This window comes from Phascolarctos cinereus, unplaced genomic scaffold (genome assembly GCF_003287225.1).
Source record: "Phascolarctos cinereus isolate Bilbo 61053 unplaced genomic scaffold, phaCin_HiC Scaffold_4;HRSCAF=312, whole genome shotgun sequence".
Classification (NCBI taxonomy): Eukaryota; Metazoa; Chordata; class Mammalia; order Diprotodontia; family Phascolarctidae; genus Phascolarctos; species Phascolarctos cinereus.
The window spans coordinates 279,521,551-279,540,771 of NW_027555847.1; the positions used below are offsets into that span (position 1 = coordinate 279,521,551).

Genomic DNA, 19,221 nt, shown 5'->3' on the forward strand with positions numbered 1-19,221 from the left:
CAATTTCTGTTTTTATTATCTTATAGTCTTTAAAGGATATATTAATTATTTCTCCCTTTTTACATTTGTTTGCAATTCTCTATGCCCTAGTACATGCTCAATTTTTGTATAAGTTTAATGTGATACTAAGAAGTACGTATGTTTTTTGGTAGTCCCATTTATAAGATGCCTTAAGTCTTTAACTCTGGTTTCTGTAGAAATTTGTTTCCTAATATCTCTTCTAATAAGAAACTTCCTTGCACATCAAACTGAAATGAGTTTCATTTCAAACTTCTTTCCTTTAGTTCTGTTTCTTTGCTCTACAGTCAAGCAGAATAAGTCTAATCCTTTTGCTACATGATAGCCCTTCAAGTGTTTGAAAATGGCTATAATGAATACAACATCCAAGTCTCCTTTTTCTTCTCTCTCCCTTTCTCTCTCTCTTTCTCTTTCTCTCTCTCTCCCCCCTCCCACTCTCTCTCTCTCTATATGAGAATGTATGTGTATGTATCTGCAGTTCTGTCTAATAAACAATAAGATTAAAGAGGACTGCAGATTAGATAAGAAATCAGACTCTAACAATATATTGTTTACAAGAAACACACTTGAGGCATAAAAACGCTGGCACAAAATTTGTTATACTTTAGTAGAACTTTAAAGTTCTTTAAAGTAAGTGTTACAGACAAGGCAAAAGCTAAAATAGATTTGATTAATAGAGAGCAACAGGGAAACTACAAAGATAACATGGACAATGAATTAATTTCAGTATGTAAGATATAGGCTTTGAATGGTATAGTATTTAAATATTTCAAGTAAAAGATAAATGAGTGACAGAAAAAATAATTAAATTGTAGTGGAGAGAGAAGACTCAGTGCAGTTCTTTCAGATCTACATAGCCTAAGCAAAAAATGAACAAGTAAGAATTTAAGTACCTGAATAGAATTTTTGAAAAGTTAAATATGATAGAGCTCTGCCAATTTTTGAATAGGAATAAATAGCAGTTAATTTATTCCTCTGTTGTTCGTGGAATTTTTTCAAAAATTGACCATGTATTTGGTTCACAAAAACCTCAAAGAAATACAAAAAAGTAAAAATATTAAACACAGCTTTTATTGACTCTATTCAATAACAGGTCATTGAAGAAACAATTAAAAGTTAATTGGAGACTAATTACCCCAAAGAATTAGTGGGTGTAAGAACAGTTCATAGAAACGATAGATAATTTCATTAAAGATAATAATAGTGAGACCACATACCAAAATTTAAGGAATGCAGCCAAAGCAGTACAGAAGGGAAAATTTATAATTTGAAACACTTTCAATTATAAAAGAGAAAAAAGAATAAATAAGTAAAGCATGCATGTGACTAAAACAAATTGAAAACCAATAATTTTTAAAACTTGAAACACCAAATTAGAAAAGCTGTAAAATCAGAGACTAATGAAATTTCTAGTAAAAAAACCCACAGAATTAATAAATGAATATAGCAGCTTAAACAAAACAGCAAAATATACAAGCCATTTTATTTTATATGTGTGTGTGTGTGTGTGTGTATATATATATATATATATATATATATATATATGTATGTATGTATGTATGTATATAGTAATTTAATTCAAAAAAGGAAAGAAGATAACCAAATTGCTGGCATAAAAAATGAAAAAGGGAATTCACAAAAAAATAACAAATAAAGGACAATATTAGAAACTATTCTGACTGAGTATATGCCAGTAAAACTGAACACTTAAATGAAATGGATGATTTACAAAAATACAAAATGTCCAGATTAACAGAATAACATATAGACAATTCAAAGAATCCAGTCTCAAAAAAAGAAATTGACCAAATCATAATTGATCTCTGAAAGGAAAAAAAAAACTCCAGAAAGAGATGGATTTTTGAGTAAATTTTTTCAAAAATTCAATGAGCAATTAATCTTAATATTATACAAATTGTTTGCTGAAATTAGAAGACAAGAGACCTTCTTCTGTTATATGAATATGATCTTAAGACCTAAACCAGGGGAATTCAAAAGAAAGAAAGAAAAAATGCTCTAGATCATTCTCTAATATAAATAGGAAAATTTAAAATAAAAATTAGCCAAAGGGATTAGAACAACATATCATAAAGATATTATATATTGACCAAGTGGGATTTATAACAGGAATATAGAGTTAATTATTAGGAACATAGACCTAGTTTGCTATATTAATAACAAGAATAACAAAAATTATATGATTATATCAATAGAGGCAGAAAAAAATCTGACAGAATACAATACCTATTTCTGTTAAAAACAAACAGCAGCAATAACCTAGTCATCATAGGAATAAATGGAACTTTCCTCAATTATAAAAGATTTGTATGATGAATCATCATATGGAATGGGGAGAAACTAGAAGATGTTCTGATAAGATCAGGGAAAATAAGAATATCTATAGCTACAACTTCTTTTTTATATAGTTCTAGAAGTACTACCTATAGCAATAAGATAAGAAAAAGACATTGCTGGAATGAGCATACATAAAGGAGAGACAAAATTATCGTTTTTTGCTGATGAGCTGGTGCTATACTTAGAAAACCCTAGATAGTCAGCTAAACAGTATTTGAAACAATGTTCAGCAACTTTGCAGGCTATAAAATAAATCCACATAAATCAGTGAAATTTCTGTGTATTACCAACAAAACCCAGAAGGAAAGATTAGAAGGAAAAATTCCATTTAAAGTAGCTAAAGAATACAAATCTATCTGTCATGCAAAGAGTAAGAGGATTCATTTGCATCAGTGAAGGCAGTTCCTGACAATGATAAAAACAGGTTTGGACGCCAATAAGAAAAATTATTTAATAAAAATTGAGATAAAATTTATATGCCCAATATATGAAATAAGATAACTAAATTAATGGAATATTGGTTATTTAATCTCTTTTCAGTAGTGTCCAACTCTGACCCCATTTGAGGTTTTCTTGGCAAAGATACAGGAGGTGTTTGCCATTTCCTTCTCCAGCTCATTTGACCTATGAGGAAACTGAGGCAAACAGGGTTAAGTGACTCGCCCAGGGTCACACAACTACAAAGTATTGGAGTCTACATTTGAACTCAGGTCTTTCTGTCTCCAGGCTTAGCACTCTATCCACCGAGTCACCTAGCTGCCTCAGGCTATTTTGATTTGCAGTTCTCTTATTTTAGTGTTTTGGAGTATTCTTTCATATGATTTGCAGGTTTGTTTTTTTTTTGAGAAGTATTTGTTCATTTTCTTTGACCACTTATCCGTTGGGGAAAGGTTGTTGGTTTTATGCATATATGTGTACCTTTTATGAGTTTGTGTATAATCTGTTTTTTGTCATTACTATATCTTGGATGCTAAACGCTTATCTGAATAAGTTGATATAAAGATACAGTTGCTTTTTCTTTGTTAAGATAGTACTTTGTCTCTTCAATTATTTTTGATTAATCTAGTTTAAGGCGACTCTATTCCCATGACCTCTTCTCTCTTCACCCTCAAGTACTCTTTTTTCATACCTTTCCCTAGTTTTTTTCTTCCCTTTTTTTATTAATTTATTTTGATTTATCAACAATCACTTCCATATGCTTTTGAGTTTAAAATTTTTCTCCCCCTTCCTCCCCCCCACCCTCCCCAAGACGGCACACAATCTGATATAGGCTATACATATACATTCCTATTAAACATATTTTCACATTAGTGATGTTATAAGTAAGAATTAGAACCACCAGAGGAACCACCAGAAAGAGGAAACAAAACTCAACAGAAGAGAAAAAAAAAAGCAAATAGTATGTTTTGATCTGCATTCAAATTCCACAGTTCTTTCTTTGGATGTGGATAGCATTTTCCATCACGAGGTCTTAGGTCTTTGTATGGCTGGGAAGGGTTAAGTTCATCAATATTAGTCATCACACAATGTCACTGTTATTGTGTACAAAGTCCTCTTGGTTCTGCTCACTTCACTCAGCATCAGACCACGCAAATCTTTCCAGGTTTTTCTGAAGTCAGCCTCTTCATCATTTCTTATAGCACAATAGTATTCCATTACATTCATATACCACAACTTGTTTAGCCATTCCCCAATTGATGGGCGTCCTCTCAATTTCCAATTCTTTGCCACCACAGAAAGAGCTGCTCTGAATATTTTTGTACATGTGGGTCCTTTTCCCATATGTATGATCTCTTTTGGGATATAGCCCTAGAAGTTCTATTGCTGGGCCAAAGGGTATGCACATTTTTATAGCCCTTCGGGCATAGTTCCAAATTGCTCTCCAAAATAGTTGGATCATTTCACAACTCCACCAACAATGCATTAGTGTTCCAATTTTCCCACATCTTCTCCAACAATTATCATTTTCTTGTTTTGTCATCTTGGCCAATCTGATAGGTGTGATGCAGTACCTCAGAGTTGTTTTGATTTGCATTTCTCTAATCAATAACAATTTAGAGCATTTTTTCATATGACTATAGATGGCTTTAATTTTGTCATCCAAGAACTGCCTGTTTATGTCTTTGACCATTTATCATTTGGGGAATGACTTGTATTCTTATAAATTTGACTTAATTCTCCATATATTTTAGAAATAAGGCCTTATCAGAGAGACTGGTTATAAAAATTCTTTCCCAATTTTCTACCTTCCTTCTAATCTTAGTTGCATTGGCTTTGTTTGTGGGAATTTTTTTTTTGTTTTTTTGTTTTGTTGTTGTTGTTGGGCAATGGGGGTTAAGTGACTTGTCCAGGGTCACACAGCTAGTAAGTGTTGTGTACCTGAGGCTGGTTTTGAGCTCAAGTCCTGAATCCAGAGCCAGTGCTCTATCCACTGAGCCACCTAGCTGCCCCCATCATTGGCTTTATTTGTTCAAAAATGTTTCAATTTAATGTAATCAAAGTTATCCATTTTGCTTTTTGTAATGTTCTCTATTTCCTGTTTGGTCATGAATTCTTCTGTTCTCCATAAATCTGATAGGTAAAGTATTCCTTGCTCTCCCAGTGTGCTTATAATATCAGCCTTTGTATCTAAATCATGAACCCATTTTGACTTTATTTTGGTATATGGTATGAGATTTTGGTCTATGCCTAGTTTCTGCCATACTCTTTTCCAGTTTTCCCAGCAGTTTTTGTCAAAGAGTGAGTTCTTATCCCAGAAGCTGGGGTCTTTTTGTTTACCAAATAATAGATTACTATAGTCATTTTACTTAGCTCATGGGTTCCTTTTCCTTTCTTCATTTTTTCTATTTATCTAATTCTTTTCTTTTTTTCTCTCATTATGGAGTTAAGTAAAATTTTCTTTCCCATCTTCCTCTTTTCTTTTTTTTTCCATTAGTGGTTTAATTTTTTTTCTGTAGCCTTTTTTCCCTTCCTTTCTTCTTTCCTTCCTTCCTCCCTTCCTCCCTTCTTCCATTCATTCCTCCCTCCCTTCCCCCCTTTTCCCGCCCTTCCTCCCCATTTTTGTCTCCCTTTGTCCCTCTTTCCCTCTCTCCTTGCCCAGGGTCACACAGCTAGTTAGTGTATGAGGCAGGATTTTGACTCAGGTCTTCCTGACTTCAGGCCTGGTACTCTATCCACTCTGCCATCTAGCTGCCTCTCTGTAGTCTTTTCTAAAAAAGATTTCTCTCCTTCATTCTTTTCCTTAATTCTTTTTGTCTGTTCTAGACTTTTAGTTTTTGATTCATGATCCTTAAACTTTATTCTTTTGTGTCTGTGTTTCTCATGGAATTAAAGTTTCTAAGTTAAATTAAAGCTTCTGTTGTTTTAAATCTTTTCTTCCACCAACACTTCTGTTTAAGTTCCACCTTTACCCTTATATTCTTTTATTAAGAAGTCTCTTATTGGTCTCACTGTTGGTTTTTTATTGTTTTTTATTTTTTTAATCACATAAGTATCTTTCTCTTTCTAGCTTTTTTTCCCCTTCCATTTTTATTTCTAGTGTAACTTATGCTTTCCTTGGTAACAACATTTGTCTGTTGTGTTTATAAAGTAAAAAGTAAATAATCTCACTTTTTTGGTAGCATTTTATAAAAAATGCCTCTGGCTTTTGAATATCCATATTTTTTCGTTGATAATTAGACTCAGGTTTGCAAGTTATGTCATTTGTAGTGCAGCTTCAGTTTCTTTGCTCTTCAGGACACTTTGTTACATTCCCTTCTGCAGTTTCAGGTGCAGAATAGCCCCATGTTATTCAGATTTCCTTTCCTTTAAAATTTGAAAGTCCTTCTCCTGGTTACTTTTAGATTTTGTTGTTTTTCAGTGGAATTGTTACTTATAATCACAATGTATCTTGGAATTTGTAACATAGAGTTGTTATTGTTGTTATTGCTCTTTTTTTGGATGTGATTTTAGGATTCTGTAGACTGGCACTTTGTTGGGTTCAGAAGTTCTAGAAAATTGTATTGTATTATTTGAATTATGGTGTTCAGGTTATTTGACCTGCTATATTCTTTTAGGAGACATGACTCTTAAGTTGTCTGTGTGCATCTTGTTTTTGAGATAAATATGGTTTGTTTGTATTCTTTATTGCTTTTTTCTTTTCTTCCAGATTGTCCTTCGCTGCTGTGTGTTTGCATTCCCATTCAGTTGTCCTCTCTTTTACTTCTTTGATAACATTTGCCATAGTAGATTAAAGTTTTCCTTTTCTGTCAGCCATAAATTCTGCTTTCATGATTCTTATTCCTCTCTCAAATCATTTGAGAACATCCTGCAGTAGTTCAGGGCTCTATTGTAGTTCCAAAGATCCTCTTCCTTGCCAGGTATAATTCAGTTTATTTTGTTTTGTAGTATTTGTTTGTAGATTTTTTTGTGTATGTAGATGATTTGGAGGCAGTTTTCATTCATATTATTAATAACTTCTTTGTTGATCTATCTGCTTGTGCTCAAGGTTTTAAATTGACCTTTCTTTTTCCTGTGATCTTTGATAATTCCAGTCTTTTTTCTCATAGTTCCTTATTGTTTATGTGTTGATTCCTTCTCCTTTGTGGAAGAATCTCCTGTCTGGGCCTCTCTCCATGCTGGGGAATTCACTTTTCACTAACTTTATTCCCTGCCACAAGTAAATTTCAGAGAGGAGGAACGAGTGGAACCGGATTAGCTGGATGCCATTCCCCTTTTCTTTGGGCCTGGTAGAGCCTCCTTTACATGCTGGTACCTCACTTAGTTTTCCTGTGTTCTTTAATTATCTGAACACTTCTTCAGAGCAATGGGCTTCCATACCAGTCAGAGAATGCTTCCAGTTTTCAATTGCCCTGAATTCAGTTTCAAAGCCCTTCTACTCTTGGGGAGCAAGGAACATGAAGCTAGATCAGAGGTGAGTTCTTTGCTTGTCACCATGAATTGTGGGGTAAATATAGGAGCTGAGTGTTGGCACAGATTATTTCAGCATCAAGGGATTTGCTGAGGGAATTCCAGAGCAAGACCCTGTGAGTCCAGATATACCCTTGCCAGAATGTAGGCACTCAAGCGGATGGGGATAGTGAATGAGCACTTAGGGATTACCTTTCTCTGTTGTTAATTCATTGGGTTGTTACCTAGTTAGAGGTCTTGTTGTTTTAGCTTGTAGAGACACCTATAATTACTTTACCTCTTGTGCATAAATCTTACTTTAGGGAGTTTTGAGGGCTCATTAGGATTAGGGAAAAATGTTTCAGCCTCCTATTTTTGGTAGCATTACTTGATAACCTCTTGTTTCTTTTTCACTTCTTTCCCTGAATGCTCTCATATTTATATTACTTTTAACTCTTGCTTCATTTCTTCTATGAATTCTAGTTGACTTCATCATTAAGCTGTGTTTTCTTTTGAGACATCACTTGTAGGTGCTTTGGAGATATACTTTTGTTTTGGCTTTGTGTCTTAGATGTTCCTGGCACCATAATAGCTATTTATTATTGGAGTCATTTTTTGTTCCCTCGTACTTCCAGTCATCCTTTCTGTATTGGGACTTTGTGTTAGAACTAGGCTCTTCATATTTCTGAAGGGAATTTCTAACCATAGATAGTGATAGCATTTATTAAGCCTTTATCATGTGCACAAAACTGGCCTCATGTTCCTGGTTTGTATTTTCTGTAGTCCTGATGTCACTTTCACCAAATATCGAGTGCTATGTTATTAAAGGATTTCAGAATCAGCTCCAGCAGTGGACCCACAAATTTTCACTGCACCTGAATGGTCTGATCTTAGGCAGTTTTACCCTTACCCTTCTGCTCTGTGCTTTGTAAGCTTCTGACTCTAGTTTGGGTCTAGGCAATATAACTGAAAGCTTGCCCATGTTTGGAGTGCCAGAAGAATACTGTTCTTCCCTTGCTGGAAGGCTCTGCAGATTTAGACGAGCAGAACTGCAGACTCCCCCTTGTCCTGAACTACCTGCCCTGGTTACTTAGCTGTGAGCCTCAGACTGGGCTGGGGGTTGAATCCTCAGCCTTGCTTTAGGGTAGGAGCCACATTCTTTTTGCTAACTATTGTTCCTGCTCCTTTCTCAGTACATAGTCTCTAGTTTGAACTAAACCCAACAATCCCCAGGAATCCTTGTTTTATAGTCCCTGGTTTATAATGCCTAGATATGGAGCCTTCCTTAATCCAATCTAGATATATGACTTAGAGCAACACAGCTGTGGGCTGGCTCCTATTTTTGCCCCTAGTATAGCTTCATTCCCTGTCCGTCCTAGATTGTAGAATGAGTCTCTGTGCTGGAATAATCTGAGCAGATCCTTCCCGTTTGGACTTTTTCCCCAGTGCCCACATACTTCTATCTGTCTCTTCATGCTGACCTGGCTTGGAAAAATGACTCACTTTGGTTTTTGCCTTTGATTTTCCAATCATTACTCATGCTGGTATTCGTCCTATATCTTTGTTGGAGTTGTTTGATGAAGATTCAATCAATCAGTGAGTATTTATTATGCAGCTACTATGTGCCAGGTACTTGGCTATGCGCTTGGATTAAAAAGAAAGGCAAAAAACAATCCTTGCTTTCAGGGAAGTCACAGTTGTGGAGACAACATGCAAATAACTATATACATACAGATATAATCAGGATAAATTGGGGTTACTATCAGAGAAAAAGCACTAAAGTTTTTAATGATTAAGATAGCTTTCCTGTAGAAGATGGGACTTTAGTTGAAACTTGAACCCAGGAGCTAGAGAACAGCATTGGGAGGTTTCCATGGTGTAGGCATCCAATGAAAATGCTTGGATTTAGGAGAAGGAATATTGAGAGCAGGTTAGGAATGCCTTTAAAAGTCAAAAGGAGGATTTTATATTTGATGCTGGAGGAGTCACTGAAATTTCTTGAATAAAGGGATATGATATGGTTAGATCTGTACTTTTCAGGAAGATCAATTTGACATCTGAGTAGAAGATGAAGTAGAATAGTCAGAGAACTAAGGACATGAGACCAACCAGCTGGCTATTGTAATAATCTAGGCATGAGGTGATGAGGGCCTGACCAGGGAGGTAGCAGTGTCAAAGGAGAGATGGAGATGTATACAAGAGATAGTAGGAAGGCCAAAATAACAAGAGTTGACAACTGCTTGGATGGAAGGGGTGAGAGGGAAGAGTCAGGTTGACACTTAGGTTGTAAACCTGGGTGACTGGGAGGATGATGGTACCCTTTACAGCAATGTTTCTCAAAGTTTCTTCTGTGGACCTCTGAGAGTTCTCATGACACTTTCAGGGTCTGTGAGGTCAAATCCACTTTTATTATAATATGATATTATTTGCCTATTAAAATACCCCTTCCTTTTCCAACTACAAATCTATATGAGGCTGGATTTTCTTCATATACTTTAACCAGACTGATAACAGATTGAATGTAGACACAGGTGTGAGAATCTGTCTGTCTTTTATTAAGCTACACATAAAGAACCTTGCCAAAATATGTAGAACAATGCCACTCTTCTCACTAAAAGTTTTTTTGGTTTTGAAAAATATGGTTATTTTTCATTAAAAGTCATTTGTGTTGACATATAATGGGTTTGCTATTATATTTAAATGAATTAAACAAGTACTTTAAAAACTTAATCAGTTTTAATTTCTAATGTGGTAAAAATATAACCCCACATTTTAAAAAAAGTTCTTTAGTGTTCTCAATAATTTTTAAGAGTAGAAAGTAGTCTTCAATAATTTTTGAGAGTATAAAGGGATCCTAAAATCAAAAAGCTCTCTAAAGTAACAGGGAAGTTTGGACTTGGGTTTTACTGCTTCTCCTCACTTTGCTCTCTTTGCTAGTCTACCCTTCTGTTTTGAATGGGTATTTGTATTATTTATTCCTTCCTGAGTTTTCTTATTGCTAGATAGATATCCTGTTCATTTTTGTGGCTTTATTTTATAGCATTCTATTTTTACTGAAACTATTAACTGTCTCAATTTCCTTGCTGATTCTCTAGGATTTTCTAGGAAACCACATAGGGTTAGTTTCATCTCCTCTTTCACTGTCTTTATGCTTTTCATTTTTTTCTTGTCATATTGATATTATTTGCAGTTCTAGAACTATAACAAATAACAGTGGTAATGAGGGGCATCCTTTCTTTACTCTTACTTCTTGGAAAATACTAGAAGCTGTACTCATATGCTTATTAAGAAAACTGCTAGTATTTTTCCATTTTACATAGTGCCAGATTTTAGTTTAAATAGATTTTTTTTGTCATATTAAGAGAATCATTGCATATTTTTTTATGGTTTTTACTATAAGTTGGTATCCTTTGTCAAAGGCTTTTTCTGCCTATAATTAAGGTAATCGTATTTTGGTTTATGGTAGTTTTTAATATGATTAGTTACATTAATTGTTTCCTATAGTTGATCTGGCCTTAAATCCTTGGTATAAACATATTATCAAAACAAATTTTTTTTGGATAATTTTTCTAGAATTTTTTTGAGGGGTTGGGATTTTATTTATAACTTTAAAATTGATATTCTTTAATGATACTGCTCTAGTTTTCTTTTTTCAATTTTGCTCTCTTCTAATTTAAGCATAAGGACTATATTTGTCTTATAAATAAAGCTTGGTAGATTGATTTATCAATTTTTGAGTAAAATTTGGTTAATAAATTTTATTGAAATTGTTCTTTAAATTCATGTGAACCATAGTTTCTCTCCCTCTCCCTTTCCATTATCCTCTTAGTAATTCTTTTATAGCTAGCTGAATTTACTTTTATGAAATTGTATTGTTTAATATCTCTATTTGGTATTCTTTTAAATTTTGTTACCTTTATATTTTTATAGATTATTTTTTATTTCTTTTGAGTTATCTGTTTTGTAGGCATTTGTATCACTTTGTTGCTGTGATTAGTTTTGCTTAAAGTACTATGATTTTAACCACATTAATACAGACTCCTTTCTCTCACCTACTTTTCAATTTTTTCCCTGAATTTGGGGCTTTACTCAAATTATTTATTTAATTTATTTAGTTAATTTTTTGCTCCCCTTCTTTTTTGCCATCTTTCCTCTCTCTCAATTATGTGTTTATTTTCAAAATACTGTGCTCCCTTCTCTTCTGACTTCTTATATTTGTTAGTTTTCTTTTTCTGTAGTTTGTTTATTCACTTTACTTAGTCTATTCTGGAATTTTATTTTGTGATTCATAATAAGTTTGCAAAGACAAAGATAGAAATCTTTTTGGAAAGATTGCAGCTCCAATTTTATACTTACCTGACATGGATGTAATTGTACTCAAGACAAATTATGAATAATAAATAAGCTAAGAAGCTGCTAAAATTAATGGAAAACTCATTTAATATAAAAGCTTAATGAAAGCTTTTTTCTTTGCTCTCTGTTTTAAATGTGTGGTTAAAACTTTTGAAATACTGGTTTTGACTTTCCTTTTCTAACCAATTTCTGTATTATTATTGCCTTTATAGATCTTGCCACAATACCCTTTTTTCCTTTGTGCCTCAATATTTTGTTTATTTATTTGTGAGGCAGGTAATGTTGGATCAAAACAGTGCCCTATGGTAGATATTGCCCTGTGTCCCATTTGTTTCTAGTTCTAACTGTTGACTTCCCTATTTGCTAAGCCATCATATCAGTGGCTCCTTGTCTTTCACCTTCCATAATAGCTGCTCCTTACCCCTTTCTCCCACACTGGGATGTCTAGACTTGGCATTCAGAGAAATGTAATGCACGGTCTCCTCATAGATTATGAAAGACATCTCTTATAATTGTGAGTCTGTTCTTCAGTATTTTACTCCCTTTTTCCTTTGAGTTCAGATGCCCTGTCTTTATTCCTTCTGAAAGTTTCACTTCTTTCCTTCTGCTTTTCCAGTTCCCCTGCCACCTTTCTTCTTCTTGCTGAGATAGTATAGGAGTCACTATCCCTTTGCTATTCATTCATGTACAGCATGAATGAATCTTATCCTTCTGTACATCCACCCTGTCACTCTGCAATTTTGTCTCGCAAAATTGATTCACTTGTAGGATGGTTTGGAGTTTTAGAATGCTCTCTGTGACTTGGGTTTTTATTCCGTTTTCTTCCTCTTGAAATCTGATGTTCTGGCTTTTAAAAAAGTAGTCACCTGTCATTTGATTTCTGACTCTTCCCTCTTTGATACTAGAAACACTTATAGAGGCTGGGCTGCTTCAGCTTCCGCCTGATTTGGGGCATTTACTTGTTGATTGATGGCTTCTATAGTAGTTTGGAATCAAGAACTGCTAACAGGTGGACATTATATCAATATTCCCTACCCCTAATGGAAGCATTGACTTGTTAAAGGTCTGTAGTGCATTCCGTGAAAGGTATAAATGGCTAATGTATTAAATATTTCTACCTTAGAAAATTAACTTGCAATACCATTGTTACATTGTTAAATCTAAAGAACTAGGTATCAAGAGATTCATAGTATATCAGCTTTGCCAGCTGCTAGTTATGTTACCTTGAACAACTTATTCTTTGTAGATTTCAGTGTCTTTATATACATGAGAGTTGTAGTAGCTAATCCCTCAAGTTCCTATTCAGTATGAAATTCTATGATTCTCTTGTAATTTTTTTGCATTTCATTTTCTAAAATATAATTTTGTTTTTTCCTTCCCAGAATCTATATCGATTTGAAGGAACTGGGTTTACAAATATTCCTCAACTTATAGATTATCATTATACAACAAAGCAAGTCATTACTAAGAAATCAGGTGTAGTCCTGCTGAATCCTGTTGTTAAGGTATGTTCATCTGTTTTTTTAAAAAGAAGAATTCTTAATGTGTCTCCCTTTCATGTAATAAATACAATTTTCAGATATGAATGTCAACTTTAGGACAGATTTTAAATTTTGTGTGACACTCTTAATGTGGTTAGAACCTTCATTTTCAATATTCACTGAAATAACATACCTGTCAGTTATTGCCAGAATGCAGATTAACTGAGTATTCTTCCTAATATATACATAATTCATCAATTGTATGTTATGTATAACTCTGAAAATACATTAACATTTATCATTCCCACTGTAACATCAAGATTTATTGATATTGATTCAGTAAATGTTTATTAATTGTCTAATATTCCAGCATGGTGATAGACACTGGGGTTACAATGACAATAAAAGATACAGTTCCTGCCTTCAAGGAGCTTATACTCTATAGGTTGGAAACAATATACATAAAATAGGAACTAAAGTGTTTACTATTTGCTTGATTGGTATAGATCAATCCTTTAGCCAGCTTGCTTAATCTTGGTCACCAAGTTAAACCATGTAATGTTTCTATGGGCACACTGAACTACATATTTCATGATATTTAACTAGCTTTCACATAACTTTCCTGTGAGATTGCCAGTCCTCTCATGGAATATATTGAGTAGGGAACAGAGAGAAAATCATGTTGATTGGATCATAAAGTGTGTAAGGGAATTAATGTCCAATGACATTGGAAAGACAGGTTAAAACTTGGTTCTTAAGGGCTATAAATGCTAAACCAAGGCGTTTTACATTTTGTCCTGAAGTCAGTAAGAAACTATTGGAGTTGACTGAGTAGGGGAGAAAAATGGTGAGTTCTCTATTTAAGGAAAATTACTTTGGCATTATTGTCTAGGATGGACTGGAGTGGTAACAAATTTGAAGGTGGGAAACAAATTATGAAACTGTTGCAGTAATCTAGGTGAGATTTAATAAGGGTTTGAATTTAGGTGATAGCTATGTGAGTGTAGGGAAAGAGTAGGGTGTGAGAGATGTTGTGAAAGTAGAATAAGCAAAATCTGGGGATTGACTAGAGGTGTGGGGTGATGGTAGAGAGTCCAGGATGATGATGACATTAGGAAACTCAGAGACTGGAAGGATGGTGGTGCCTTTGATAGAAACAAGGAAGTTTGGAATAAGAAACAATTGAGGGGGGAAAAAGATAGTAAGTTATGTTTTTAGACACATTGAGTTTAAGATGTGTCCTGGAAATCCCATTTGAGATGCAATAGGCAACTGGTGATATGAACTAAAGAAGTAGGGCGATACTAGAACTAGCGATTTAGAAGTAAGAATCATCTGTATAGAGATGATAATTAACCCTATGTAAGTTGACGAGATTATCAAAGTGAAAATATAGAGGGAAAAGAGAAGGCCTAGTACAGAATGGGACACTTAACAGTTAGGGTATGTGATTTTTATATGTTGAGCCAGCAAAGTAGAATATGAGGTCTCCCAGGTGGAGCGTTGTATCACAAAAGCCCAGAAATGAGGGGCAGTATCCAGAAGGAGAAGGTGGTCAATGGTATCAAATGCAGAAAATAGGGTAAGAAAGATTAGGACTGAGAAAAATCTATCAGATTTGGCAATTAAGAGAATACAGATCACTTTGGAGAAAGCAATTTCAATTGAGAGATGAAGTCAAAAGTTAGGTTGTAAAGAATTTAGGTGTGAGAGGAGAAATAAAGGCAGTGATTTTAGAGTTTTTTCATGGAGTTTGACTAAGAGTAGAATTTTAAGATGATAGTCTCGACCCATATATCTTTTCAACTAGCTTATACGTACATGGTTATGTATGCTTATACATAGCTACCAAAAACTTGAAAGAGAGTAGATATAGGTATATAATGCCTAACCAGCATTTGTACCACTTTCTCTTGTTTACTGCCTGTTCTGTTGTGGAACAGTTGGCTATGATAATTTTCAGTACGAAAAATTCTAAAGCTAAAAGTGGAAGTATTAATGAATGTGGAACAAACTCTTCTTTAGTTAATGTTTTTCTAGTGAAAATAGAAGTTATTTCTTTGGAAGGGATTTGTTGGGTAGGTCTTGATGGATATATGAGTGGGCATGAATGAAAAAAGCAATTAAAATTTGCTGTAGGAGGATGAGGTAAAAATGAAGTAGATAAGCATCTTTTACGTTGTAAAGATAATTTATTTTAAATAAATCCTTCATAAATAGAAAATATTTAGTTGGAAATAACTCTTAGACTATGCAGAATTAATGTATGTAGCATTTCAATAATTGTTCAGTTACTGAAAGTTTATAAAAAGTGTTCCAACAAAGCAATCCATCTTACATATGCTTGTCAGTAAGAATTTTAGAAATTTAGTGTGAAAGCTGATCAAATTTTGAATAATCTTTTGGCCTTAAAAATGTGATAGAACTGAATTCTTGAGTGGAACAAATGTGCTAAGCTGGTATAATGAAACTTCCTGAAAATCTGTGTGTAAAAGTGTACATAGCAATTATTTCCCAGAATGAGTACTGGTAACATCCTAGTCTCTAACAATCATTTTATGCTCTTTAATTGTGAAATTATGTGATTTTGTTCAGTTATTAGTTTTAAGGATTATAAATTAGATTGGAAGCTTACAAATAAAAGCTCCAAAATGTCATGATGTCACTGTGTTCAGAAATTCATTCATTTTGTGGTTTACCTCTTTGGGAATAATGGATCAAATAAAGTAATTTTTTCATTTTGTGCTTTCTGTTATATATTATCCTGAAATTTTGCTATCCTGGAAATTTACTATAATACAGCCTTTATGGGTTCAGACTTTGAAATCATGGAATAATTGAGGCTGCTTGATTAAATTCCTATGGTGGACCTACATTGTATTGATTCTCGTAATAGATAGGGTTCCATTTTTAGAAAGTATGTCATATTTATTATTTTGAAGCAAAAATTATAAAATAACTTGCATTTATATAGTTCTTTATGACTGTAAACAACTTTGTGTAGTAAGTAACAAACATTATTAATCCCCTTCAACAGATGAATAAAATGAGGTCCAATCTTACATCATTGGTAAACGAAAAGTGAGGACTGAATTCAAGTCTTCTGACATAACTGATCTATAAACTAAAGTTTTCAAAAGTGAAAATTTTGTTTTCAAAGACATGATTAATCTTTCTTCATTCAGGTGGCCATATATATACACCCAATCAAATGAAAGATAAATTTAAAAAATACTTTTTATTTTTATCCTCAATGTGGATAAGATAGGTAGAAATAAAAGTTATACTCTTCAGAGGATTATCAAAAGTTTTTTCTTCACATGGGTTTTTGTTGTGGAGAACTGAATGTATATCTAAATGGAAAGTTAATTTGTACTATCCTTATTTTCTTTTATTCCATGAATTAAAAAGATAATGCATAGCTTCAAAGACTTTTTAAGTAACATTGTAGAAGTTATCTATCTACACTCTTCTCAGTGATGTTTGTGTAAAATAGATTGACTTTGTAAACAAAGATAATATGCACTTTATGCCTGTGTACCAAAATAATGCTTACTTACCTGCAGCCAGTGCTGAAGGTAATAGTTTGCCTTCAGGTGGTGAGAAAGGAAGATGTTCCTTATTTCCTATGTTCACTAATTTGGGTAACTTCTGTAGGCAGAGATTATTTTGAAGATTTAATTTTAAGAATTTAAAAGATTAATTGATGTCCAGTGTTTTGTGGCTATTTCTATAAAATACTCCTATTAGTTTTCAAAGAGATGGGATTTGTAAGTCGTTTTCATTCACTGAATCACGGCAAGTCAGTATTATAATGATCTAAGGTTTTTTGAAAATTATTTTTTTTCTTAAATTAATTCCATTTAAACATTTTGTAGGGGGAAGATAGTTGATAAGGTATAAAGATATGCCTGTTGCTATGCAGGGTGTCCTGAAAGTGCAGTTTTAAGCCTTCACAACTTAAAGATATCATAGGTTAAAACTGCACTAATACTTTGGGGACCTCCTATATAGAAGGAGATATAGTTTTCCATCTTATCCACCATTTTTCCCCATGAAATATAGATTGGTATCATTTAAGCCTTATTATCTTAAAGCTGCCCTGAGACTCTTGTGACACCTGTATAAACTATCAACAGATAAAGAGATGCTTGATCAATTTCTACGTAAAAAGTTATGGCAGATTGGTCCTTATTTCTACTTCATGGCCATTTACAATCTAATTATTGTATGGCTATTCTGTATAGTTGATATTATTAAATTTTCTCCTCTCCTCTTCTCCCCCTCCCCTCCCCTCTCCTCTTCTTCTTCTCCTCTCCTTTTCTTCTCCTCTCCTCTTCTTCTCCTCTCCTCTCCTCTTCTTTTCTTTTCTTGTCAATCAGGGTTAAGTGACTTGCCCAGAGTCACACAACTAATAAGTGTCAAGTATCTGAGAACAGATTTGAATTCAGGTCTGTCTCACTCCAGGTCCAGTGCTCTATGCACTGTGTCACCTAGCTGCTATTTAGCATGTTATTTAGCCAACTGATCAAAATTTACAGTAAGGTAGATTATAATATCCTGTTATGCAACAGTGTTTCTTAAATTTATTTTATAATCTCCTGCATTTATGCCTTCTTAGACCTATTTTCCCCTGGCTCAAAGACACTTTTTTTTAAATTTAAAAGCATTTTAATTAATTAATCAATTTTTGATTTTCAACATTCACTTCACCAAGATTTTGAGTTTCAGATTTTCTCTCCATCTTTCCCCTCTCCCCACCCCAAGACTGAATGCATCCTGATTACCCTTTCCCCCAATCTGTCTTCCTTCCTATCACCCCTTCCCCTTCTATTTTCCTGTAGGGCAAGATAGATTTCTATACTCCATTGCTGTATATCTTATTTCCCAGTTCCATGTAAAAACAATTTTTAACATTCATTTTTAAAACTTTGGGTTCCAAATTCTTTCTCTTCCTCCCTCCCCACCCACCCTCATTGAGAAGGCAAACAATTCAATACAGGTTACACATGTGTAGTCATGCAAAACACTTCCGTAATACTCATGTTGTGACAGACTAACTATATTTCCCTCCATCCTATCCTGCCGCCCATTTATTCTGTTCTCTGTTTTGACCCTGTCCTTCCTCAAAAGTATTTGCTTCTGATTACCCCTACCCCAATCTGCCCTCCCTTCTATCATCTTCCCCTCCTTTATCCCCTTTCCCCCTATTTTCCTGTAGAATAAGATAGCTTTCCATAACCAATTGACTGTGTATGTTATTTCTTCCTTGAGCCAAATCTGATGAGAGTAAACTTCACTAATTCCCTCTCACATCTCCTCTCTTCCCTTCCATTGTAAAAGCTTTTCCTTCCTTATCTTACCTTCCTCTCTCACCCCTTAATTTTATATTTTAGATATCATCCCTTCAGGTTCAACTCACTCTGTGCCCTGTCTACATATATTATGAAGTATTATTAATGTATTCATTATAATAAATGTTTGTTACATCATAATAATTAATTATGATTATCTATATTATTATATATTCCCTCTAATTACCCTAATACTGAGAAAGGTCTTGTGAGTTATAAATATCATCGTTCCATGTAGGAATGTAAACAGTCCAACTTAAAAAGTCCCTTATGATTTCTCTTTCCTTTTTATTTCATGCTTGGCCTTTTTCATGCTTCTCTTGAGTCTTGTATTTGAAAGTCAGATTTTCTATTCAGCTCTGGTCTTTTCATCAAGAATTCTTGAAAGTCCTCTATTTCATTGAATGTCCATTTTTTCCACTGAAGGACTATATTCAGTTTTTCTGGGTAGGTGATTTTTGGTTTTAATCCTAGCTTCTTTGACCTCCAGAATGTCATATTCCAAGCCCTCTGATCCCTTAATGTAAGAAGCTGCTAAATCTTGTGTTATCCTGATGGTATTTCCACAATACTTGAATTGTTTCTTTCTGGCTATTTGCAATATTTTCCTCTTGACCTGGGAACTCTGGAATTTAGCTATAATATTCCTAGGTGTTTTCCTTTTGGGATCTCTTTCAGGAGGTGTTCAGTGGATTCTTTCAATTTCCTTTTTACCCTCTGGTTCTAGAATATGAGGACAGTTTTCCTTGATAATGCCATTCTTTCTTTCTTTT

At 33.9% G+C, this 19,221-nt stretch overlaps 1 protein-coding gene across 11 annotated transcripts in view; it reads left to right on the top strand.

Annotated features, from left to right (window-relative positions):
• The window catches only part of FER (FER tyrosine kinase), a 257,864-nt gene that overhangs the window by 129,169 nt on the left and 109,474 nt on the right, over positions 1 to 19,221 (top strand). For all 11 annotated transcript variants that reach the window (XR_013486092.1, XM_020968837.2, XM_020968841.2 and 8 more), the window contains one exon: positions 12,996 to 13,118. Coding sequence is in view for 10 of the 11 variants with exons in the window: in XM_020968837.2 (XP_020824496.1) it covers positions 12,996 to 13,118 (123 nt within the window). In the remaining variant the exon portion in view is untranslated. The remainder of the gene's footprint in view (positions 1 to 12,995; positions 13,119 to 19,221) is intronic.